General features: G+C 51.6%; 1 protein-coding gene across 1 annotated transcript in view; it reads left to right on the forward strand.

The window, feature by feature from the left end:
- LOC140429949 (complement component C7-like) overlaps positions 1-26,902 on the forward strand; it is a 403,014-nt gene that overhangs the window by 210,988 nt on the left and 165,124 nt on the right. Inside the window, exon 7 of the mRNA XM_072517539.1 lies at positions 20,058-20,216. Within this exon, the coding sequence (XP_072373640.1) occupies positions 20,058-20,216 (159 nt within the window). The remainder of the gene's footprint in view (positions 1-20,057; positions 20,217-26,902) is intronic.

Below are 26,902 nucleotides of genomic sequence, written 5' to 3' on the forward strand. Positions count from 1 at the left end.
CTCTCTGTAACTCGGTGTCCCTGTTACTCTCCCTGTAACTCCCTGTCCCTGTTACTCTCCCTGTAACTCGGTGTTCCTCTGACTCTCCTTGTAACTCGGTGTTCCTGTTACTCTCCCTTTAAATCGGTGTCTCTGTTACTCTCCCTGTAACTCTGTGTCCCTGTTAATCTTCCTGTAACTCGGTGTCCCTGTTACTCTCCCTGTAACTCTGTGTCCCTGTTAATCTTCCTGTAACTCGGTGTCCCTTTTACTCTCCCTGTAACTCGGTGTCCCTGTTACTCTCCATGTAACTCGGTGTCCCTGTTACTCTACCTGTAACTCGGTGTCCCTGTTACTCTCCCTGTAACTCGGTGTCCCTGTTACTCTCGCTGTAACTCGGTGTCCCTGTTACTCTCCCTGTAACACGGTGTCCCTGTTACTCTCGCTGTAACTCGGTGTCCCTGTTACTCGCTGTAACTCGGTGTCCCTGTTACTCTCCCTGTAACTCGCTGTCCCTGTTACTTTCCCTGTAACTTGGTGTCCCTGTTAATCTCCCTGTAACTCGGTGTTCCTTTTACTCTCCCTGTAACTCGGTGTATCTGTACTCTCCCTGTAACTCCCTGTCCCTGTTACTCTCCCTGTAACTCCCTGTCCCTGTTACTCTCGCTGTAACTCCCTGTCCCTGTTACTCTCCCTGTAACACTGTGTCCCTGTTACTCTCCCTGTAACACGGTGTCCCTGTTACTCTCCCTGTAACTCGGTGTCTCTGTCACTCTCCCTGTAACTCGGTGTCTCTGTTACTCTCTCTGTAACACGGTGTCCCTGTTACTCTCCCTGTAACACTGTGTCCCTGTTACTCTCCCTGTAACACGGTGTCCCTGTTACTCTCTCTGTAACTCGGTGTCCCTGTTAATCTCCCTGTAACTCGGTGTCCCTGTTACTCTCCCTGTAACTCCCTGTCCCTGTTACTCTCGCTGTAACTCCCTGTCCCTGTTACTCTCCCTGTAACACTGTGTCCCTGTTACTCTCCCTGTAACACGGTGTCCCTGTTACTCTCCCTGTAACTCGGTGTCTCTGTCACTCTCCCTGTAACACGGTGTCCCTGTTACTCTCTCTGTAACACGGTGTCCCTGTTACTCTCCCTGTAACACTGTGTCCCTGTTACTCTCCCTGTAACACGGTGTCCCTGTTACTCTCTCTGTAACTCGGTGTCCCTGTTAATCTCCCTGTAACTCGGTGTCTCTGTTACTCTCTCTGTAACTCGGTGTCCCTGTTACTCTCCCTGTAACTCGGTGTCTCTGTCACTCTCCCTGTAACTCGGTGTCCCTGTTACTCTCCCTGTAAGACGGTGGCCCTGTTACTCTCCCTGTAACTCGGTGTCTCTGTCACTCTCCCTGTAACACGGTGTCTCTGTTACTCTCTCTGTAACACGGTGTCTCTGTTACTCTCCCTGTAACACTGTGTCCCTGTTACTCTCCCTGTAACTCGGTGTCCCTGTTACTCTCTCTGTAACTCGGTGTCCCTGTTACTCTCCCTGTAACTCGGTGTCTCTGTCACTCTCCCTGTAACACGGTGTCTCTGTTACTCTCTCTGTAACTCGGTGTCCCTGTTACTCTCCCTGTAACTCGGTGTCTCTGTCACTCTCCCTGTAACTCGGTGTTCCTGTTACTCTCTGTAACTCGGTGTCCCTGTTACTCTCCCTGTAACACGGTGTCCCTGTTACTCTCCCTGTAACACGGTGTCTCTGTTACTCTCTCTGTAACTCGGTGTCCCTGTTACTCTCTCTGTAACTCGGTGTCCCTGTTACTCTCCCTGTAACTCGGTGTCTCTGTTACTCTCTCTGTAACTCGGTGTCTCTGTTACTCTCCCTGTAACTCGGTGTCCCTGTTACTCTCCCTGTAACTCGGTGTCTCTGTTACTCTCTCTGTAACTCGGTGTCCCTGTTACTCTCCCTGTAACTCGGTGTCTCTGTCACTCTCCCTGTAACTCGGTGTCCCTGTTACTCTCCCTGTAAGACGGTGGCCCTGTTACTCTCCCTGTAACTCGGTGTCTCTGTCACTCTCCCTGTAACACGGTGTCTCTGTTACTCTCTCTGTAACACGGTGTCTCTGTTACTCTCCCTGTAACACTGTGTCCCTGTTACTCTCCCTGTAACTCGGTGTCCCTGTTACTCTCTCTGTAACTCGGTGTCCCTGTTACTCTCCCTGTAACTCGGTGTCTCTGTCACTCTCCCTGTAACACGGTGTCTCTGTTACTCTCTCTGTAACTCGGTGTCCCTGTTACTCTCCCTGTAACTCGGTGTCTCTGTCACTCTCCCTGTAACTCGGTGTTCCTGTTACTCTCTGTAACTCGGTGTCCCTGTTACTCTCCCTGTAACACGGTGTCCCTGTTACTCTCCCTGTAACACGGTGTCTCTGTTACTCTCTCTGTAACTCGGTGTCCCTGTTACTCTCTCTGTAACTCGGTGTCCCTGTTACTCTCCCTGTAACTCGGTGTCTCTGTTACTCTCTCTGTAACTCGGTGTCTCTGTTACTCTCCCTGTAACTCGGTGTCCCTGTTACTCTCTCTGTAACTCGGTGTCCCTGTTACTCTCTCTGTAACTCGGTGTCCCTGTTACTCTCCCTGTAATTCCCTGTCCCTGTTACTCTCCCTGTAACTCGGAGTCGCTGTTACTCTCCCAGTAACTCGGTGTCCCTGTTACTCTCCCTGTAACTCGGTGTCCCTGTTACTCTCCCTGTAAGACGGTGGCCCTGTTACTCTCCCTGTAACTCAGTGTCCCTGTTACTCTCCCTGTAACTCGGTGTCTCTGTTACTCTCTCTGTATCTCGATGTCCCTGTTACTCTCTCTGTAACTCGGTGCCCCTGTTACTCTCCCTGTAACTCGGTGTCCCTGTTACTCTCCCTGTAACTCGGTGTCCCTGTTACTCTCCCTGTAACTCGGTGTCTCTGTTACTCTCCCTGTAACTCGTTGTCCCTGTTACTCTCCCTGTAACTCGGTGTCCCTGTTACTCTCCCTGTAACTCGGTGTCCCTGTTACTCTCCCTGTAACTCCCTGTCCCTGTTACTCTCCCTGTAACTCGGAGTCCCTGTTACTCTCCCAGTAACTCGGTGTTCCTGTTACTCTCCGTGTAACACGGTGTCCCTGTTACTCTCCCTGTAACACGGTGTCTCTGTTACTCTCTCCGTAACTCGGTGTCGCTGTTACTCTCTCTGTAACTCGGTGTCCCTGTTACTCTCCCTGTAACTCGGTGTCCCTGTTACTCTCCTTGTAACTCGGTGTCCCTGTTACTCTCCCTGTAACTCGGTGTCCCTGTTACTCTCTCTGTAACTCGGTGTCTCTGTTACTCTCCCTGTAACTCGGTGTCTCTGTTACTCTCCCTGTAACTCGGTGTCTCTGTTACTCCCCCTGTAACTCGGTGTCCCTGTTACTCTCCCTGTAACTCGGTGTCCCTGTTACTCTCCCTGTAACTCGGTGTCCCTGTTACTCTCCCTGTAACACGGTGTCGCTGTTACTCTCCCTGTAACTCGGTGTCTCTCTTACTCTCTCTGTAACTCGGTGTCCCTGTTACTCTCTCTGTAACTCGGTGTCCCTGTTACTCTCCCTGTAACTCCCTGTCCCTGTTACTCTCCCTGTAACTCGGTGTTCCTGTTACTCTCCCTTTAAATCGGTGTCTCTGTTACTCTCCCTGTAACTCTGTGTCCCTGTTAATCTTCCTGTAACTCGGTGTCCCTGTTACTCTCCCTGTAACTCTGTGTCCCTGTTAATCTTCCTGTAACTCGGTGTCTCTGTTACTCTCCCTGTAACACGGTGTCTCTGTTACTCTCCCTGTAACTCGGTGTCCCTTTTACTCTCCCTGTAACACGGTGTCCCTGTTACTCTCGCTGTAACTCGGTGTCCCTGTTACTCGCTGTAACTCGGTGTCCCTGTTACTCTCGCTGTAACTCGGTGTCCCTGTTACTCTCCCTGTAACTCGGTGTCTCTGTTACTCTCCCTGTAACTCGGTGTCTCTGTTACTCTCGCTGTAACTCGGTGTCTCTGTTACTCTCGCTGTAACACGGTGTCCCTGTTACTCTCGCTGTAACTCGGTGTCCCTGTTAGTCTCCCTGTAACACGGTGTCTCTGTTACTCTCGCTGTAACTCGGTGTCTCTGTTACTCTCGCTGTAACACGGTGTCCCTGTTACTCTCGCTGTAACTCGGTGTCCCTGTTACTCGCTGTAACTCGGTGTCCCTGTTACTCTCCCTGTAACTCGGTGTCCCTGTTACTCTCCCTGTAACTCGCTGTCCCTGTTACTCTCCCTGTAACTCGGTGTCCCTGTTACTCTCTCTGTAACTCGGTGTCCCTGTTACTCTCCCTGTAACTCGGTGTCCCTGTTACTCTCCCTGTAACTCGCTGTCCCTGTTACTCTCCCTGTAACTTGGTGTCCCTGTTAATCTCCCTGTAACTCGGTGTTCCTGTTACTCTCCCTGTAACTCGGTGTCTCTGTACTCTCCCTGTAACTCCCTGTCCCTGTTACTCTCCCTGTAACTCCCTGTCCCTGTTACTCTCGCTGTAACTCCCTGTCCCTGTTACTCTCCCTGTAACACTGTGTCCCTGTTACTCTCCCTATAACACGGTGTCTCTGTCACTCTCCCTGTAACTCGGTGTCCCTGTTACTCTCTCTGTAACTCGGTGTCTCTGTCACTCTCCCTGTAACTCGGTGTCCCTGTTACTCTCCCTGTAACTCGGTGTCCCTGTTACTCTCCCTGTAACTCGGTGTCCCTGTTACTCTCCCTGTAACTCGGTGTCCCTGTTACTCTCCCTGTAACTCGGTGTCCCTGTTACTCACCCTGTAACTCGCTGTCTCTATTACTCTCCCTGTAACTCCCTGTCCCTGTTACTCTCTCTGTAACTCAGTGTCCCTGTTACTCTCTCTGTAACTCGGTGTCCCTGTTACTCTCCCTGTAACTCGGTGTCTCTGTCACTCTCCCTGTAACTCGGTGTCCCTGTTACTCTCTCTGTAACACGGTGTCCCTGTTACTCTCCCTGTAACTCGGTGTCCCTGTTACTCTCCCTGGACCTCGGTGTCCCTGTTACTCTCCCTGTAACTCGGTGTCCCTGTTACTCTCCCTGTAACTCGGTGTCCCTGTTACTCTCCCTGTAACTCGGTGTCCCTGTTACTCTCCCTGTAACTTGGTGTCCCTGTTACTCTCCCTGTAACTCGGTGTCCCTGTTACTCCCCCTGTAACTCGGTGTCCCTGCTACTCTCCCTGTAACTCGGTGTCCCTGTTACTCTCCCTGTAACTCTGTGTCCCTGTTACTCTCCCTGTAACTCGGTGTCCCTGTTACTCACCCTGTAACTCGCTGTCTCTGTTACTCTCCCTGTAACTCCCTGTCCCTGTTACTCTCCCTGTAACTCGGTGTCCCTGTTACTCTCCCTGTAACTCGGTGTCCCTGTTACTCTCCCTGTAACACGGTGTCCCTGTTACTCTCCCTGTAACTCGGTGTCCCTGTTACTCTCCCTGTAACTCGGTGTCCCTGTTACTCACCCTGTAACTCGCTGTCTCTGTTACTCTCCCTGTAACTCCCTGTCCCTGTTACTCTCCCTGTAACACGGTGTCCCTGTTACTCTCCCTGTAACACGGTGTCCCTGTTACTCTCCCTGTAACTCGGTGTCTCTGTTACTCTCCCTGTAACTCGCTGTCCCTGTTACTCTCCCTGTAACACGGTGTCTCTGTTACTCTCTCTGTAACTCGGTGTCTCTGTTACTCTCCCTGTAACACGGTGTCCCTGTTACTCTCCCTGTAACTCGGTGTCCCTGTTACTCTCCCTGTAACTCGGTGTCCCTGTTACTCTCCCTGTAACTCGGTGTCCCTGTTACTCTCCCTGTAACTCGGTGTCCCTGTTACTCACCCTGTAACTCGCTGTCTCTATTACTCTCCCTGTAACTCCCTGTCCCTGTTACTCTCCCTGTAACTCGGTGTCCCTGTTACTCTCCCTGTAACTCGGTGTCCCTGTTACTCTCCCTGTAACACGGTGTCCCTGTTACTCTCCCTGTAACACGGTGTCCCTGTTACTCTCCCTGTAACTCGGTGTCTCTGTTACTCTCCCTGTAACTCAGTGTCCCTGTTACTCTCCCTGTAACTCGGTGTCCCTGATACTCTCCCTATAACTCGGTGTCTCTGTTACTCTCTCTGTAACTCGGTGTCTCTGTTACTCTCCCTGTAACTCGGTGTCTCTGTTACTCTCTCTGTAACTCGGTGTTCCTGTTACTCTCCCTGCAACTCCCTGTCCCTGTTACTCTCCCTGTAACACGGTGTCTCTGTTACTCTCCCTGTAACTCGGTGTCTCTGTTACTCTCTCTGTAACTCGGTGTTCCTGTTACTCTCTCTGTAACTCGGTGTCCCTGTTACTCTCCCTGCAACTCCCTGTCCCTGTTACTCTCCCTGTAACACGGTGTCCCTGTTACTCTCCCTGTAACACGGTGTCTCTGTTACTCTCTCTGTAACTCGGTGTTCCTGTTACTCTCCGTGTAACACGGTGTCTCTGTTACTCTCTCTGTAACTCGGTGTCCCTGTTACTCTCCCTGTAACACGGTGTCTCGGTTACTCTCCCTGTAACACGGTGTCTCTGTTACTCTCCCTGTAACTCGGTTTCCCTGTTACTCTTCCTGTAACATGCTGTCTCTGTTACTCTCTCTGTAACTCGGTGTCCCTGTTACTCTCCCTGTAACACGGTGTCCCTGTTACTCTCCCTGTAACACGGTGTCTCTGTTACTCTCCCTGTAACACGGTGTCTCTGTTACTCTCCCTGTAACACGGTGTCCCTGTTACTCTCCCTGTAACTCGGTTTCCCTGTTACTCTCCCTGTAACACGTTGTCTCTGTTACTCTCTCTGTAACTCGGTGTGCCTGTTACTCTCCCTGTAACTCGTTGTCCCTGTTACTCTCCCTGTAACACAATGTCTCTGTTACTCTCCCTGTAACACGATTTCCCTGTTACTCTCCCTGTAACTCGGTGTCCCTGTTACTCTCCCTGTAACTCGGTGTCCCTGTTACTCTCCCTGTAACTCAGTGTCCCTGTTACTCTCTCTGTAACTCGGTGTCCCTGTTACTCTCCCTGTAACTCGGTGTCCGTGTTACTCTCCTTGTAACTCGGTGTCCCTGTTACTCTCCCTGTAACTCGGTGTCCCTGTTACTCTCCCTGTAACACGGTGTCGCTGTTACTCTCCCTGTAACTCGGTGTCTCTCTTACTCTCTCTGTAACTCGGTGTCCCTGTTACTCTCTCTGTAACTCGGTGTCCCTGTTACTCTCCCTGTAACTCCCTGTCCCTGTTACTCTCCCTGTAACTCGGTGTTCCTCTGACTCTCCTTGTAACTCGGTGTTCCTGTTACTCTCCCTTTAAATCGGTGTCTCTGTTACTCTCCCTGTAACTCTGTGTCCCTGTTAATCTTCCTGTAACTCGGTGTCCCTGTTACTCTCCCTGTAACTCTGTGTCCCTGTTAATCTTCCTGTAACTCGGTGTCCCTTTTACTCTCCCTGTAACTCGGTGTCCCTGTTACTCTCCATGTAACTCGGTGTCCCTGTTACTCTACCTGTAACTCGGTGTCCCTGTTACTCTCCCTGTAACTCGGTGTCCCTGTTACTCTCGCTGTAACTCGGTGTCCCTGTTACTCTCCCTGTAACACGGTGTCCCTGTTACTCTCGCTGTAACTCGGTGTCCCTGTTACTCGCTGTAACTCGGTGTCCCTGTTACTCTCCCTGTAACTCGCTGTCCCTGTTACTCTCCCTGTAACTCCCTGTCCCTGTTACTCTCGCTGTAACTCCCTGTCCCTGTTACTCTCCCTGTAACTCCCTGTCCCTGTTACTCTCGCTGTAACTCCCTGTCCCTGTTACTCTCCCTGTAACACTGTGTCCCTGTTACTCTCCCTGTAACACGGTGTCCCTGTTACTCTCCCTGTAACTCGGTGTCTCTGTCACTCTCCCTGTAACTCGGTGTCCCTGTTACTCTCTCTGTAACACGGTGTCCCTGTTACTCTCCCTGTAACACGGTGTCTCTGTTACTCTCTCTGTAACTCGGTGTCCCTGTTACTCTCTCTGTAACTCGGTGTCTCTGTTACTCTCCCTGTAACTCGGTGTCCCTGTTACTCTCTCTGTAACTCGGTGTCTCTGTTACTCTCCCTGTAACTCGGTGTCCCTGTTACTCTCTCTGTAACTCGGTGTCCCTGTTACTCTCTCTGTAACTCGGTGTCCCTGTTACTCTCCCTGTAATTCCCTGTCCCTGTTACTCTCCCTGTAACTCGGAGTCGCTGTTACTCTCCCAGTAACTCGGTGTCCCTGTTACTCTCCCTGTAACTCGGTGTCCCTGTTACTCTCCCTGTAAGACGGTGGCCCTGTTACTCTCCCTGTAACTCAGTGTCCCTGTTACTCTCCCTGTAACTCGGTGTCTCTGTTACTCTCTCTGTATCTCGATGTCCCTGTTACTCTCTCTGTAACTCGGTGCCCCTGTTACTCTCCCTGTAACTCGGTGTCCCTGTTACTCTCCCTGTAACTCCGTGTCTCTGTTACTCTCCCAGTAACTCGGTGTTCCTGTTACTCTCCCTGTAAGACGGTGTCTCTGTTACTCTCCCTGTAACTCGTTGTCTCTGTTACTCTCCCTGTAACTCGGTGTCCCTGTTACTCTCCCTGTAACTCGGTGTCTCTGTTACTCTCCCTGTAACTCAGTGTCCCTGTTACTCTCCCTGTAACTCGGTGTCTCTGTTACTCTCTCTGTATCTCGATGTCACTGTTACTCTCTCTGTAACTCGGTGCCCCTGTTACTCTCCCTGTAACTCGGTGTCCCTGTTACTCTCCCTGTAACTCGGTGTCCCTGTTACTCTCCCTGTAACTCCGTGTCTCTGTTACTCTCCCTGTAACTCGGTGTCTCTGTTACTCTCCCTGTAACTCGTTGTCCCTGTTACTCTCCCTGTAACTCGATGTCCCTGTTACTCTCCCTGTAACTCGGTGTTCCTGTTACTCTCCCTGTAACTCGGTGTCCCTGTTACTCTCCCTGTAACTCCCTGTCCCTGTTACTCTCCCTGTAACTCGGAGTCCCTGTTACTCTCCCAGTAACTCGGTGTTCCTGTTACTCTCCGTGTAACACGGTGTCCCTGTTACTCTCCCTGTAACACGGTGTCACTGTTACTCTCTCCGTAACTCGGTGTCCCTGTTACTCTCTCTGTAACTCGGTGTCCCTGTTACTCTCCCTGTAACTCGGTGTCCCTGTTACTCTCCTTGTAACTCGGTGTCCCTTTTACTCTCCCTGTAACTCGGTGTCCCTGTTACTCTCCCTGTAACTCGGTGTCCCTGTTACTCTCCCTGTAACTCGGTGTCCCTGTTAATCTCCCTGTAACTCAGTATCCCTGTTACTCTCCCTGTAACACGGTGTCCCTGTTACTCTCCCTGTAACACGGTGTCGCTGTTACTCTCCCTGTAACTCGGTGTCCCTGTTACTCTCCCTGTAACTCGGTGTCCCTGTTACTCTCCCTGTAACTCGGTGTCCCTGTTAATCTCCCTGTAACTCAGTATCCCTGTTACTCTCCCTGTAACACGGTGTCCCTGTTACTCTCCCTGTAACACGGTGTCGCTGTTACTCTCCCTGTAACTCGGTGTCCCTGTTACTCTCCCTGTAACTCGGTGTCTCTCTTACTCTCTCTGTAACTCGGTGTCCCTGTTACTCTCTCTGTAACTCTGTGTCCCTGTTACTCTCCCTGTAACTCCCTGTCCCTTTTACTCTCCCTGTAACTCGGAGTCCCTGTTACTCTCCCAGTAACTCAGTGTTCCTGTTACTCTCCGTGTAACACGGTGTCCCTGTTACTCTCCCTGTAACTCCCTGTCCCTTTTACTCTCCCTGTAACTCGGAGTCCCTGTTACTCTCCCAGTAACTCGGTGTTCCTGTTACTCTCCGTGTAACACGGTGTCTCTGTTACTCTCTCTGTAACTCGGTGTCCCTGTTACTCTCCCTGTAACACGGTGTCTCGGTTACTCTCCCTGTAACACGGTGTCTCTGTTACTCTCCCTGTAACTCGGTTTCCCTGTTACTCTTCCTGTAACATGCTGTCTCTGTTACTCTCTCTGTAACTCGGTGTCCCTGTTACTCTCCCTGTAACACGGTGTCCCTGTTACTCTCCCTGTAACACGGTGTCTCTGTTACTCTCCCTGTAACACGGTGTCCCTGTTACTCTCCCTGTAACTCGGTGTCTCTGTTACTCTCCCTGTAACTCGGTGTCCCTGTTACTCTCGCTGTAACTCGGTGTCCCTGTTACTCTCCCTGTAACACGGTGTCTCTGTTACTCTCCCTGTAACACGGTGTCCCTGTTACTCTCCCTGTAACTCGGTGTCTCTGTCACTCTCCCTGTAACTCGGTGTCCCTGTTACTCTCGCTGTAACTCGGTGTCCCTGTTACTCTCCCTGTAACACGGTGTCCCTGTTACTCTCGCTGTAACTCGGTGTCCCTGTTACTCGCTGTAACTCGGTGTCCCTGTTACTCTCCCTGTAACTTGGTGTCCCTGTTAATCTCCCTGTAACTCGGTGTTCCTTTTACTCTCCCTGTAACTCGGTGTCTCTGTACTCTCCCTGTAACTCCCTGTCCCTGTTACTCTCCCTGTAACTCCCTGTCCCTGTTACTCTCGCTGTAACTCCCTGTCCCTGTTACTCTCCCTGTAACACTGTGTCCCTGTTACTCTCCCTGTAACACGGTGTCCCTGTTACTCTCCCTGTAACTCGGTGTCTCTGTCACTCTCCCTGTAACTCGGTGTCCCTGTTACTCTCTCTGTAACACGGTGTCCCTGTTACTCCTTCTGTAACTCGGAGTCCCTGTTACTCTCCCAGTAACTCGGTGTTCCTGTTACTCTCCCTGTTACTCGGTGTCCCTATTACTCTCCCTGTAACTCGGTGTCCCTGTTACTCTCTCTGTAACTCGGTGTCCCTGTTACTCTCCCTGTAACTCGGTGTCCCTGTTACTCTCCTTGTAACTCGGTGTCCCTGTTACTCTCCCTGTAACTCGGTGTCCCTGTTAATCTCCCTGTAACTCGGTGTCCCTGTTACTCTCCCTGTAACTCGGTGTCCCTGTTAATCTCCCTGTAACTCGGTATCCCTGTTACTCTCCCTGTAACACGGTGTCCCTGTTACTCTCCCTGTAACACGGTGTCGCTGTTACTCTCCCTGTAACTCGGTGTCCCTGTTACTCTCCCTGTAACTCGGTGTCCCTGTTACTCTCCTTGTAACTCGGTGTCCCTGTTACTCTCCCTGTAACTCGGTGTCCCTGTTAATCTCCCTGTAACTCGGTGTCCCTGTTACTCTCCCTGTAACTCGGAGTCCCTGTTACTCTCCCAGTAACTCGGTGTTCCTGTTACTCTCCGTGTAACACGGTGTCCCTGTTACTCTCCCTGTAACTCCCTGTCCCTTTTACTCTCCCTGTAACTCGGAGTCCCTGTTACTCTCCCAGTAACTCGGTGTTCCTGTTACTCTCCGTGTAACACGGTGTCTCTGTTACTCTCTCTGTAACTCGGTGTCCCTGTTACTCTCCCTGTAACACGGTGTCTCGGTTACTCTCCCTGTAACACGGTGTCTCTGTTACTCTCCCTGTAACTCGGTTTCCCTGTTACTCTTCCTGTAACATGCTGTCTCTGTTACTCTCTCTGTAACTCGGTGTCCCTGTTACTCTCCCTGTAACACGGTGTCCCTGTTACTCTCCCTGTAACACGGTGTCTCTGTTACTCTCCCTGTAACTCGGTGTCTCTGTTACTCTCCCTGTAACTCGGTGTCCCTGTTACTCTCCCTGTAACTCGGTTTCCCTGTTACTCTCCCTGTAACACGGTGTCTCTGTTACTCTCCCTGTAACTCGGTGTCTCTGTTACTCTCCCTGTAACACGGTGTCCCTGTTACTCTCCCTGTAACTCGGTTTCCCTGTTACTCTCCCTGTAACACGTTGTCTCTGTTACTCTCTCTGTAACTCGGTGTGCCTGTTACTCTCCCTGTAACTCGTTGTCCCTGTTACTCTCCCTGTAACACAATGTCTCTGTTACTCTCCCTGTAACACGGTTTCCCTGTTACTCTCCCTGTAACTCGGTGTCCCTGTTACTCTCCCTGTAACTCGGTGTCCCTGTTACTCTCCCTGTAACTCAGTGTCCCTGTTACTCTCTCTGTAACTCGGTGTCCCTGTTACTCTCCCTGTAACTCGGTGTCCGTGTTACTCTCCCTGTAACTCGGTGTCCCTGTTACTCTCCCTGTAACACGGTGTCGCTGTTACTCTCCCTGTAACTCGGTGTCTCTCTTACTCTCTCTGTAACTCGGTGTCCCTGTTACTCTCTCTGTAACTCGGTGTCCCTGTTACTCTCCCTGTAACTCCCTGTCCCTGTTACTCTCCCTGTAACTCGGTGTTCCTCTGACTCTCCTTGTAACTCGGTGTTCCTGTTACTCTCCCTTTAAATCGGTGTCTCTGTTACTCTCCCTGTAACTCTGTGTCCCTGTTAATCTTCCTGTAACTCGGTGTCCCTGTTACTCTCCCTGTAACTCTGTGTCCCTGTTAATCTTCCTGTAACTCGGTGTCCCTTTTACTCTCCCTGTAACTCGGTGTCCCTGTTACTCTCCATGTAACTCGGTGTCCCTGTTACTCTACCTGTAACTCGGTGTCCCTGTTACTCTCCCTGTAACTCGGTGTCCCTGTTACTCTCGCTGTAACTCGGTGTCCCTGTTACTCTCCCTGTAACACGGTGTCCCTGTTACTCTCGCTGTAACTCGGTGTCCCTGTTACTCGCTGTAACTCGGTGTCCCTGTTACTCTCCCTGTAACTCGCTGTCCCTGTTACTTTCCCTGTAACTTGGTGTCCCTGTTAATCTCCCTGTAACTCGGTGTTCCTTTTACTCTCCCTGTAACTCGGTGTATCTGTACTCTCCCTGTAACTCCCTGTCCCTGTTACTCTCCCTGTAACTCCCTGTCCCTGTTACTCTCGCTGTAACTCGGAGTCCCTGTTACTCTCCCTGTAACTCCCTGTCCCTGTTACTCTCGCTGTAACTCCCTGTCCCTGTTACTCTCCCTGTAACACTGTGTCCCTGTTACTCTCCCTGTAACACGGTGTCCCTGTCACTCTCCCTGTAACTCGGTGTCCCTGTTACTCTCTCTGTAACTCGGTGTCTCTGTTACTCTCCCTGTAACTCGGTGTCTCTGTTACTCTCTCTGTAACACGGTGTCCCTGTTACTCTCCCTGTAACTCGGTGTCCCTGTTACTCTCTCTGTAACACGGTGTCTCTGTTACTCTCTCTGTAACTCGGTGTCTCTGTTACTCTCCCTGTAACTCGGTGTCTCTGTTACTCTCTCTGTAACACGGTGTCCCTGTTACTCTCCCTGTAACACGGTGTCTCTGTTACTCTCTCTGTAACTCGGTGTCCCTGTTACTCTCTCTGTAACTCGGTGTCCCTGTTACTCTCCCTGTAACTCGGTGTCTCTGTTACTCTCTCTGTAACTCGGTGTCTCTGTTACTCTCTCTGTAACTCGGTGTCCCTGTTACTCTCTCTGTAACTCGGTGTCCCTGTTACTCTCCCTGTAATTCCCTGTCCCTGTTACTCTCCCTGTAACTCGGAGTCGCTGTTACTCTCCCAGTAACTCGGTGTCCCTGTTACTCTCCCTGTAACTCGGTGTCCCTGTTACTCTCCCTGTAAGACGGTGGCCCTGTTACTCTCCCTGTAACTCAGTGTCCCTGTTACTCTCCCTGTAACTCGGTGTCTCTGTTACTCTCTCTGTATCTCGATGTCCCTGTTACTCTCTCTGTAACTCGGTGCCCCTGTTACTCTCCCTGTAACTCGGTGTCCCTGTTACTCTCCCTGTAACTCGGTGTCCCTGTTACTCTCCCTGTAACTCCCTGTCCCTGTTACTCTCCCTGTAACTCGGAGTCCCTGTTACTCTCCCAGTAACTCGGTGTTCCTGTTACTCTCCGTGTAACACGGTGTCCCTGTTACTCTCCCTGTAACACGGTGTCTCTGTTACTCTCTCCGTAACTCGGTGTCCCTGTTACTCTCTCTGTAACTCGGTGTCCCTGTTACTCTCCCTGTAACTCGGTGTCCCTGTTACTCTCCTTGTAACTCGGTGTCCCTGTTACTCTCCCTGTAACTCGGTGTCCCTGTTACTCTCTCTGTAACTCGGTGTCTCTGTTACTCTCCCTGTAACTCGGTGTCCCTGTTAATCTCCCTGTAACTCGGTGTCTCTGTTACTCTCCCTGTAACTCGGTGTCCCTGTTAATCTCCCTGTAACACGGTGTCCCTGTTACTCTCCCTGTAACACGGTGTCGCTGTTACTCTCCCTGTAACTCGGTGTCCCTGTTACTCTCCCTGTAACTCGGAGTCCCTGTTACTCTCCCAGTAACTCGGTGTCCCTGTTACTCTCCGTGTAACTCGGTGTCCCTGTTACTCTCCGTGTAACACGGTGTCCCTGTTACTGTCCCTGTAACACGGTGTCTCTGTTACTCTCTCTGTAACTCGGTGTCCCTGTTACTCTCCCTGTAACACGGTGTCTCGGTTACTCTCCCTGTAACACGGTGTCTCTGTTACTCTCCCTGTAACTCGGTTTCCCTGTTACTCTTCCTGTAACATGCTGTCTCTGTTACTCTCTCTGTAACTCGGTGTCCCTGTTACTCTCCCTGTAACACGGTGTCCCTGTTACTCTCCCTGTAACACGGTGTCCCTGTTACTCTCCCTGTAACACGGTGTCTCTGTTACTCTCCCTGTAACACGGTGTCCCTGTTACTCTCCCTGTAACTCGGTTTCCCTGTTACTCTCCCTGTAACACGGTGTCTCTGTTACTCTCTCTGTAACTCGGTGTGCCTGTTACTCTCCCTGTAACTCGTTGTCCCTGTTACTCTCCCTGTAACACAATGTCTCTGTTACTCTCCCTGTAACACGTTTCCCTGTTACTCTCCCTGTAACTCGGTGTCCCTGTTACTCTCCCTGTAACTCGGTGTCCCTGTTACTCTCCCTGTAACACGGTGTCGCTGTTACTCTCCCTGTAACTCGGTGTCTCTCTTACTCTCTCTGTAACTCGGTGTCCCTGTTACTCTCTCTGTAACTCGGTGTCCCTGTTACTCTCCCTGTAACTCCCTGTCCCTGTTACTCTCCCTGTAACTCGGTGTTCCTGTTACTCTCCCTTTAAATCGGTGTCTCTGTTACTCTCCCTGTAACTCTGTGTCCCTGTTAATCTTCCTGTAACTCGGTGTCCCTGTTACTCTCCCTGTAACTCTGTGTCCCTGTTAATCTTCCTGTAACTCGGTGTCTCTGTTACTCTCCCTGTAACACGGTGTCTCTGTTACTCTCCCTGTAACTCGGTGTCCCTTTTACTCTCCCTGTAACACGGTGTCCCTGTTACTCTCGCTGTAACTCGGTGTCCCTGTTACTCGCTGTAACTCGGTGTCCCTGTTACTCTCGCTGTAACTCGGTGTCCCTGTTACTCTCCCTGTAACTCGGTGTCTCTGTTACTCTCCCTGTAACTCGGTGTCTCTGTTACTCTCGCTGTAACTCGGTGTCTCTGTTACTCTCGCTGTAACACGGTGTCCCTGTTACTCTCGCTGTAACTCGGTGTCCCTGTTAGTCTCCCTGTAACACGGTGTCTCTGTTACTCTCGCTGTAACTCGGTGTCTCTGTTACTCTCGCTGTAACACGGTGTCCCTGTTACTCTCGCTGTAACTCGGTGTCCCTGTTACTCGCTGTAACTCGGTGTCCCTGTTACTCTCCCTGATAACTCGGTGTCCCTGTTACTCTCCCTGTAACTCGCTGTCCCTGTTACTCTCCCTGTAACTCGGTGTCCCTGTTACTCTCTCTGTAACTCGGTGTCCCTGTTACTCTCCCTGTAACTCGGTGTCCCTGTTACTCTCCCTGTAACTCGCTGTCCCTGTTACTCTCCCTGTAACTTGGTGTCCCTGTTAATCTCCCTGTAACTCGGTGTTCCTGTTACTCTCCCTGTAACTCGGTGTCTCTGTACTCTCCCTGTAACTCCCTGTCCCTGTTACTCTCCCTGTAACTCCCTGTCCCTGTTACTCTCGCTGTAACTCCCTGTCCCTGTTACTCTCCCTGTAACACTGTGTCCCTGTTACTCTCCCTATAACACGGTGTCCCTGTTACTCTCCCTGTAACTCGGTGTCTCTGTCACTCTCCCTGTAACTCGGTGTCCCTGTTACTCTCTCTGTAACACGGTGTCCCTGTTACTCTCCCTGTAACTCGGTGTCCCTGTTACTCTCCCTGGACCTCGGTGTCCCTGTTACTCTCCCTGTAACTCGGTGTCCCTGTTACTCTCCCTGTAACTCGGTGTCCCTGTTACTCTCCCTGTAACTCGGTGTCCCTGTTACTCTCCCTGTAACTTGGTGTCCCTTTTACTCTCCCTGTAACTCGGTGTCCCTGTTACTCCCCCTGTAACTCGGTGTCCCTGCTACTCTCCCTGTAACTCGGTGTCCCTGTTACTCTCCCTGTAACTCTGTGTCCCTGTTACTCTCCCTGTAACTCGGTGTCCCTGTTACTCACCCTGTAACTCGCTGTCTCTGTTACTCTCCCTGTAACTCCCTGTCCCTGTTACTCTCCCTGTAACTCGGTGTCCCTGTTACTCTCCCTGTAACTCGGTGTCCCTGTTACTCTCCCTGTAACACGGTGTCCCTGTTACTCTCCCTGTAACTCGGTGTCCCTGTTACTCTCCCTGTAACTCGGTGTCCCTGTTACTCACCCTGTAACTCGCTGTCTCTGTTACTCTCCCTGTAACTCCCTGTCCCTGTTACTCTCCCTGTAACACGGTGTCCCTGTTACTCTCCCTGTAACACGGTGTCCCTGTTACTCTCCCTGTAACTCGGTGTCTCTGTTACTCTCCCTGTAACTCGCTGTCCCTGTTACTCTCCCTGTAACACGGTGTCTCTGTTACTCTCTCTGTAACTCGGTGTCTCTGTTACTCTCCCTGTAACTCGGTGTCTCTGTTACTCTCTCTGTAACACGGTGTCTCTGTTACTCTCCCTGTAACTCGGTGTCCCTGTTACTCTCCCTGTAACTCGGTGTCCCTGTTACTCTCCCTGTAACTCGGTGTCCCTGTTACTCTCCCTGTAACTCGGTGTCCCTGTTACTCTCCCTGTAACTCGGTGTCCCTGTTACTCACCCTGTAACTCGCTGTCTCTATTACTCTCCCTGTAACTCCCTGTCCCTGTTACTCTCCCTGTAACTCGGTGTCCCTGTTACTCTCCCTGTAACTCGGTGTCCCTGTTACTCTCCCTGTAACACGGTGTCCCTGTTACTCTCCCTGTAACACGGTGTCCCTGTTACTCTCCCTGTAACTCGGTGTCTCTGTTACTCTCCCTGTAACTCAGTGTCCCTGTTACTCTCCCTGTAACTCGGTGTCCCTGATACTCTCCCTATAACTCGGTGTCTCTGTTACTCTCTCTGTAACTCGGTGTCTCTGTTACTCTCCCTGTAACTCGGTGTCTCTGTTACTCTCTCTGTAACTCGGTGTTCCTGTTACTCTCCCTGCAACTCCCTGTCCCTGTTACTCTCCCTGTAACTCGGTGTCCCTGTTACTCTCTCTGTAACTCGGTGTCCCTGTCACTCTCTCTGTAACACGGTGTCTCTGTTACTCTCCCTGCAACTCCCTGTCCCTGTTACTCTCCCTGTAACTCGGTGTCCCTGTTACTCTCCCTGTAACTCGGTGTCTCTGTTACTCTCCCTGTAACTCGGTGTCTCTGTTACTCTCTCTGTAACTCGGTGTTCCTGTTACTCTCTCTGTAACTCGGTGTCCCTGTTACTCTCCCTGCAACTCCCTGTCCCTGTTACTCTCCCTGTAACACGGTGTCCCTGTTACTCTCCCTGTAACACGGTGTCTCTGTTACTCTCTCTGTAACTCGGTGTACCTGTTACTCTCCCTGTAACTCGGTGTCTCTGTTACTCTCTCTGTACTCGGTGTCCCTGTTACTCTCCCTGTAACTCGGTGTCCCTGTTACTCTCACTGTAACTCGGTTTCCCTGTTACTCTCCCTGTAACTCGGTTTCCCTGTTACTCTCCCTGTAACTCGGTGTCTCTGTTACTCTCCCTGTAACACGGTGTCCCTGTTACTCTCCCTGTAACACGGTTTCCCTGTTACTCTCCCTGTAACTCGGTGTCTCTGTTACTCTCCCTGTAGCTCGGTGTCTCTGTTACTCTCTCTGTAACTCCCTGTCCCTGTTACTCTCCCTGTAACACGGTGTCCCTGTTACTCTCCCTGTAACTCGGTGTCCCTGTTACTCTCCCTGTAACACGGTGTCACTGTTACTCTCTCTGTAACTCGGTGTCCCTGTTACTCTCTCTGTAACTCGGTGTTCCTGTTACTCTCCCTGTAACTCGGTGTCCCTGTTAGTCTCCCTGTAACTCGGTTTCCCTGTTACTCTCTCTGTAACTCGGTGTCTCTGTTACTCTCCCTGTAACTCGGTGACTCTGTTACTCTCGCTGTAACTCGGTGTCCCTGTTACTCTCTCTGTAACTCAGTGTCCCTGTTACTCTCCCTGTAACTCGGTGTCTCTGTTACTCTCTCTGTAACTCCCTGTCCCTGTTACTCTCCCTGTAACACGGTGTCCCTGTTACTCTCCCTGTAACTCGGTGTCCCTGTTACTCTCCCTGTAACACGGTGTCACTGTTACTCTCTCTGTAACTCGGTGTCCCTGTTACTCTCTCTGTAACTCGGTGTTCCTGTTACTCTCCCTGTAACTCGGTGTCCCTGTTAGTCTCCCTGTAACTCGGTTTCCCTGTTACTCTCTCTGTAACTCGGTGTCCCTGTTACTCTCCCTGTAACACGGTGTCTCTGTTACTCTCCCTGTAACTCGGTGTCCCTGTTACTCTCCCTGTAACTCGGTGTCTCTGTTACTCTCCCTGTAACTCGGTGTCCCTGTTACTCTCCCTGTAACACGGTGTCACTGTTACTCTCCCTGTAACTCGGTGTCCCTGTTACTCTCCCTGTAACTCGGTGTCCCTGTTACTCTCCCTGTAACTCAGTGTCCCTGTTACTCTCCCTGTAACTCGGTGTCCCTGTTACTCTCCCTGTAACTCGGTGTCTCTGTTACTCTCTCTGTAACTCGGTGTCACTGTTACTCTCCCTGTAACTCGGTGACTCTGTTACTCTCTCTGTAACTCGGTGTCCCTGTTACTCTCCCTGTAACACGGTGTCTCTGTTACTCTCCCTGTAACTCAGTGTCCCTGTTACTCTCCCTGTAACTCCGTGTCTCTGTTACTCTCCCTGTAACACGGTGTCTCTGTTACTCTCCCTGTAACACGGTGTCCCTGTTACTCTCCCTGTAACTCGGTTTCCCTGTTACTCTCCCTGTAACACGTTGTCTCTGTTACTATCTCTGTAACTCGGTGTGCCTGTTACTCTCCCTGTAACTCGTTGTCCCTGTTACTCTCCCTGTAACACAATGTCTCTGTTACTCTCCCTGTAACACGGTTTCCCTGTTACTCTCCCTGTAACTCGGTGTCCCTGTTACTCTCCCTGTAACTCGGTGTCCCTGTTACTCTCCCTGTAACTCAGTGTCCCTGTTACTCTCTCTGTAACTCGGTGTCCCTGTTACTCTCCCTGTAACTCGGTGTCCCTGTTACTCTCTCTGTAACTCGGTGTTCCTGTTACTCTCCGTGTAACACGGTGTCCCTGTTACTCTCCCTGTAACACGGTGTCACTGTTACTCTCCCTGTAACTCGGTGTCCCTGTTACTCTCCCTGTAACTCGGTGTCCCTATTACTCTCCCTGTAACTCCGTGTCTCTGTTACTCTCCCTGTAACTCGGTGACTCTGTTACTCTCTCTGTAACTCGGTGTCCCTGTTACTCTCTCTGTAACTCGGTGTCCCTGTTACTCTCCCTGTAACTCGGTGTCCCTATTACTCTCCCTGTAACTCCGTGTCTCTGTTACTCTCCCTGTAACTCGGTGACTCTGTTACTCTCTCTGTAACTCGGTGTCACTGTTACTCTCCCTGTACCTCTATATCCCTGCACAGTCTCCTTCTTTCACTGTTACTCTCCATTTCCTCGTACTTTGAGTAACCACAACAAATGATAAGGTGTAATTGCGGATTTGCTGTGTTGCAGGTTCAGGTAAAGAATGATTTCAAGTTTCAAATGTACAAGAGCAGCTGGTCCTATATGAAGACGACATCGGAGAAATACACAGAATCTGGACGTGCAGTTTTCACCAGTTATTCAAATAGTCGCAATCAATTTAATGAGGAAAACAATAAGAAATCAAAGGTAATTGATGGAGATATCGTCACACCGATCCCAGTGACAGCGGCGCGTGAGAACTACCGGAGCTCCAGGTCAAATCCCACACCCACACCCTTTCATATTCCACCCAGTCTAATCCCACTCTGCCCTCACTCCCCACACCCTTTCATATTCCACCCAGTCTAATCCCACTCTCCCCCTCACTCCCCACACCCTTTAATTTCCCACCCAGTCTAATCCCACTCTGCCCTCACTCCCCGCACCCTTTAATATCCCACCCAGTCTAATCCCACTCTCCCCTCACACCCCACACCCTTTAATATCCCACCCAGTCTAATCCCACTCTCCCCTCACTCCCCACACCCGTTAATATCCCCCCAGTCTAATCCCACTCTCCCCTCACTCCCCGCACCCTTTTATATCCCATCCTGTCTAATCCCACTCTCTCACCTCACTCCGCGCACCCTTTAATATCCCACCCAGTCTAATCCCACTCTCCCCTCACTTTCTACACACTTTAATATCCCACCCAGTCTAATCCCACTCTCCCCTCACTCCGCGCACCCTTTAATATCCAACCCAGTCTAATCCCACTCTCCCCTCACTCCCCCACCCTTTAATATCCCACCAAATCTAACCCCACACTCCCCTCACTCCCCGCACCCTTTAATATCCCACCCAGTGTAATCCCACTCTCCCCTCACTTCCCGCACCCTTTAATATCCCACCCAGTCTAATCCCACTCTCTCCCCTCAGTCCCCGCACCCTTTAATATCCCACCCAGTCTAATCCCACTCTCTCCCCTCACTCCCCGCACCCTTTAATATCCCACCCAGTCCATTCCCACTCTCCCCCTCACTCCCCACACACTTTAATATCCCACCCAGTCTAATGCCACTCTCCCCTCACTCCCCGCACCCTTTAAAATCCCACCCAGTCTAATCCCACTCTCCCCCTCACTCCCCACACCCTTTAATATCCCACCTAGTCTAATCCCACTCTCTCCCCTCACTCCCCGCACCCTTTAATATCCCACCCAGTCTAATCCCACTCTCTCCCCTCACTCCCCGCACCCTTTAATATCCCACCCAGTCTAATCCCACTCTCCCCTCACTCCCCGCACCCTTTAATATCCCACCCAGTCTAATCCCACTCTCCCCCTCACTCCCCACACCCTTTAATCTCCCACCCAGTCTAATCCCACTCTCTCCCTCAATCCCCACGCACTTTAATATCCCACCCAATCTAATCCCACTCTCCCCTCACCTTTTAATATCCCACCCAGTGTAATCCCACTCTGCCCTCACTCCCCGCACCATTTAATATCCCACCCAGTCTAATCCCACTCTCCCCCTCACTCCCCACACCCTTTAATATCCCACCCAGTCTAATCCCACTCTCCCTCTCACTCCCCGCACCCTTTAATATCCCACCCAGTTTAATCCCACTCTCCCCTCACTCACCACACCCTTTAACATCCCACCCAGTCTAATCCCACTCTCCCCCTCACTCCCCACACCCTTTAATATCCCACCCAGTCTAATCCCACTCTCCACCTCACTCCCTGCACCCTTTAATATCCCACCCAGTCTAATCCCACTCTCCACCTCACTCCCTGCACCCTTTAATATCCCACCCAGTCTAATCCGCCTCTCACAATCACTCCCCACAGCCTTTAATATCCCACACAGTCTAATCCCACTCTCACACTCACTCCCCGCACCTTTTAATATCCCACCCAGTCTTATCCCACTCTGCCCTCACTCCCCGCACCCTTTAATATCCCACCCAGTCTAATCCCACTCTCCCCTCACTTCCTGCACCCTTTAATTTCCCACCCAGTCTAATCCCACTCTCCCCCTCAATCCCGACACCCTTTAATATCCCACCCAGTCTTATCCCACTCTGCCCTCACTCCCCGCACCCTTTAATATCCCACCCAGTCTAATCCCACTCTCCCCTCACTTCCTGCACCCTTTAATCTCCCACCCAGTCTAATCCCACTCTCCCCCTCAATCCCGACACCCTTTAATATCCCACCCAGTCTAATCCCACTCTCCCCCTCACTCCCCACAGCCTTTAATATCCCATACAGTCTAATCTCACTCTCGCCTCACTCCCTGCACCCTTTAATATCCCACCCAGTCTAATCCCACTCCCCCCTCACTCCCCGCACCCTTTAATATCCCACCCAGTCTAATCCCACTCTCCCCTCACTCCCTGCACCCTTTAATATCCCACCCAGTCTAATCCCACTCTTCCCCTCACTCCCCGCACCCTTTAATATCCCACCCAGTCTAATCCCACTCTCCCCGTCACTCCCCGCACCCTTTAAGATCCCACCCAGTCTAATCCCACTCGCCGCTCACTCCCTGCACCCTTTAATATCTCACCCAGTCTAATCCCACTCTCACCGTCACTCCTCGCACCCTTTAATATCCCACCCAGTCTAATCCCACTCTCCCCTCACTCCCCGCTACTTTTAATATCCCACCCAGCCTAATCCCACTCTGCCCTCACTCCCCGCACACTTTAATATCCCACCCAGTCTAATCCCAATCTCCCCTCTCTCCCCGTACCCTTTAATATCCCACCCAGTCTAATCCCAATCTCCCCTCTCTCCCCGTACCCTTTAATATCCCACCCAGTCTAATCCCACTTTCTCCCCTCACTCCCCGTACCCTTTAATATCCCACCCAGTCTAATCCCAATCTCCCCTCTCTCCCCGTACCCTTTAATATCCCACCCAGTCTAATCCCAATCTCCCCTCTCTCCCCGTACACTTAAATATCCCACCCAGTCTAATCCCACTTTCTCCCCTCACTCCCCGTACCCTTTAATATCCCACCCAGTCTAATCCCACTCTGCCCTCACTCCCCGCACACTTTAATATCCCACCCAGTCTAATCCCAATCTCCCCTCTCTCCCCGTACCCTTTAATATCCCACCCAGTCTAATCCCACTCTCCCCTCACTCTCCACACCCTTTAATTTTCCACCCAATCTAATCCCGCTCTCCCCTCACTCCCCATACCCTTTAATACCCCACCCAGTCTAATCCCAATCTCCCCTCTCTCACCGTACCCTTTAATATCCCACCCAGTCAAATCCCACTCTCTCCCCTCACTCCCCGCACCCTTTTATATCCCATCCTGTCTAATCCCACTCTCCTCTCACTCGGCGCACCCTTTAATATCCAACCCAGTCTAATCCCACTCTCCGATCACTCCCCCACCCTTTAATATCCCACCCAGTCTAATCCCACTCTCCCCTCACTCCCCGCACCCTTTAATATCCCACACAGTCTAATTCCACTCTCCCCTCTCTCCCAGCGCCCTTTAATATCCCACCCAAACTAATCCCACTCTCCCCTCACTCTCCGCACCCTTTAATATCCCACCCAGTCTAATCCTACTCTCTCCCCTCACTCCCCGCACCCTTTAATATCCCACCCAGTCCATTCCCACTCTCCCCCTCACTCCCCACACACTTTAATATCCCACCCAGTCTAATCCCACTCTCCCCTCACTCCCTGCACCCTTTAATATCCCACCCAGTCTAATCCCACTCTCCCCCTCACTCCCCACACCCTTTAATATCCCACCCAGTCTAATCCCACTCTCTCCCCTCACTCCCCGCACCCTTTAATATCCCTCCACGTCTAATCACACTCTCTCCCCTCACTCTCCGCATCCTTTAATATCCCACCCAGTCTAATCCCACTCTCCCCTCACTCCCCGCACCCTTTAATATCCCACCCAGTCTAATCCCACTCTCACAATCACTCCCCACAGCCTTTAATTTGCCACCCAGTCTAATCCCACTCTCACATTCACTCCCCGCACCTTTTAAAATCCCACCCAGTCTTATCCCACTCTGCCCTCATTCCCCGCACAGTTTAATATCCCACCCAGTGTAATCCCACTCTCCCCTCACTCCTTGTACCCTTTAATCTCCCACCAAGTCTAATCCCACTCTCCCCCTCAATCCCCACGCACTTTAAAATCCCACCCAATCTAATCCCACTCTCCCCTCACTCCCCGCACCTTTTAATATCCCACCCAGTGTAATCCCACTCTGCCCTCACTCCCCGCACCATTTAATATCCCACCCAGTCTAATAACACTCTCCCCCTCACTTCCCGCACCGTTTAATATCCCACGAGTCTAATCCCACTCTCCCCCTCACTCCCCACACCCTTTAATATCCCACCCAGTCTAATCCCACTCTCCCCTCAATCCCCGCACCCTTTAATATCCCACCCAGTCACTCTCCCCCTCACTCCCCACACCCTTTAATATCCCACACAGTCTAATCCCACTCTCCCCATCACTCCCCACACCCTTTAATATCCCACCCAGTCTAATCCCACTCTCCCCTCACTCCCCGCACCCTTTAATATCCCACCCAGTCTAACCCCACTCTCCCCCTCACTCCCCACACCCTTTAATATCCCACCCAGTCTAATCCCACTCTTCCCTCACTCCCCGCACCCTTTAATATCCCACCCAGTCTAACCCCACTCTCCCCCTCACTCCCCACACCCTTTAATATCCCACCCAGTCTAATCCCACTCTTCCCTCACTCCCCACACCCTTTAATATCCCACCCAGTCTAACCCCACTCTCCCCCTCACTCCCCACACCCTTTAATATCCCACCCAGTCTAATCCCACTCTCCCCTCACTCCCCGCACCCTTTAATATCCCACCCAGTCTAACCCCACTCTTCCCTCACTCCCCACACCCTTTAATATCCCACCCAGTCTAATCCCACTCTCCCCATCACTCCCCACACCCTTTAATATCCAACCCAGTCTAATCTCACTCTTCCCTCACTCCCCACACCCTTTAATATCCCACCCAGTCTAATTCCACTCTCCCCTCACTCCCTGCACCCTTTAATATCCCGCCCAGTCTAATCTCACTCTCCCCTCACTCCCCACACCTTTTACTATCCCACCCAGTCTAATCCTACTCTGCCCTCACTCCGAGCACACTTTAATATCCCACGCAGTCTAAAGCCACTCTCCCCTCACTCCCCACAGCCGTTAATATACCACCCAGACTAATCCCACTCTCCCCCTCACACCCCACACACTTTAATATCCCACCCAGTCTAATCCCACTCTCCCTCTCACTCCCCGCACCCTTTAATATCCCACCCAGTCTAATCCCACTCTCACATTCACTCCCCGCACCTTTTAAAATCCCACCCAGTCTTATCCCACTCTGCCCTCATTCCCCGCACAGTTTAATATCCCACCCAGTGTAATCCCACTCTCCCCTCACTCCTTGTACCCTTTAATCTCCCACCCAGTCTAATCCCACTCTCCCACTCAATCCCCACGCACTTTAATATCCCACCCAATCTAATCCCACTCTCCCCTCACTCCCCGCACCTTTTAATATCCCACCCAGTGTAATCCCACTCTGCCCTCACTCCCCGCACCATTTAATATTCCACCCAGTCTAATAACACTCTCCCCCTCACTTCCCGCACCGTTTAATATCCCACGAGTCTAATCCCACTCTCCCCCTCACTCCCCACACCCTTTAATATCCCACCCAGTCTAATCCCACTCTCCCCTCAATCCCCGCACCCTTTAATATCCCACCCAGTCACTCTCCCCCTCACTCCCCACACCCTTTAATATCCCACACAGTCTAATCCCACTCTCCCCCTCACTCCCCACACCCTTTAATATCCAACCCAGTCTAATCTCACTCTGCCCTCACTCCCCACACCTTTTACTATCCCACCCAGTCTAATCCTACTCTGCACTCACTCCGAGCACACTTTAATATCCCACGCAGTCAAAAGCCACTCACCCCTCACTCCCCACACCCGTTAATATACCACCCAGACTAATCTCACTCTCCCCCTCACACCCCACACACTTTAATATCCCACCCAGTCGCATCCTACTCTCCCCACACTCCAAGCACACTTTAATATCCCACGCAGTCTAATCCCTCTCTCCCCTCACTCCCCACACCCGTTAATATACCACCCAGTCTAATCCCACTCTGCCCCTCACTCCCCACAAACTTTAATATCCCACCCAGTCTAATCCCACTCTCCCCTCACTCCCCACACCCTTTAATATCCCACCCAGTCTAATCCCACTCTCCCCCTCACTCCCCACACCCTTTAATATCCCACCCAGTCTAATCCCACTCTCCCCTCACTCCCCACACCCTTTAATATCCCACCCAGTCTAATCCCACTCTCCCCTCACTCCCCACACCCTTTAATATCCCACCCAGTCTAATCCCACTCTCCCCCCTCACTCCCCACACCCTTTAATATCCCACCCAGTCTAATCTGACACTCCTCCTCACTCCCCGCACCCTTTAATATCCCACCCAGTCTAATCCCAATGCTCCCACACTCCCCACACCCTTTAATATCCCAGCCAGTCTAATCACACTCTCCTCCTCAATCCCCGCACACTTTAATATCCCACGCAGTCTAATCCCACTCTCCCCTCATTCCCCACACCCGTTAATATCCCACCCAGTCTAATCCCACTCTCCCCCTCACTCCCCACACCCTTTCATATCCCACCCAGTCTAATGACACTATCCCTCTCACTCCCCACACCCTATAATATCCCACCCAGTCTAATCCCACTCTCCACTCACTCCCCACAGCCTTTAATATCCCACCCAATCTAATCCCACTATCCCCTCACTCACTGCACCCTTTA

Source organism: Scyliorhinus torazame, chromosome 9, assembly GCF_047496885.1.
Source record: "Scyliorhinus torazame isolate Kashiwa2021f chromosome 9, sScyTor2.1, whole genome shotgun sequence".
NCBI lineage: Eukaryota > Metazoa > Chordata > Chondrichthyes > Carcharhiniformes > Scyliorhinidae > Scyliorhinus > Scyliorhinus torazame.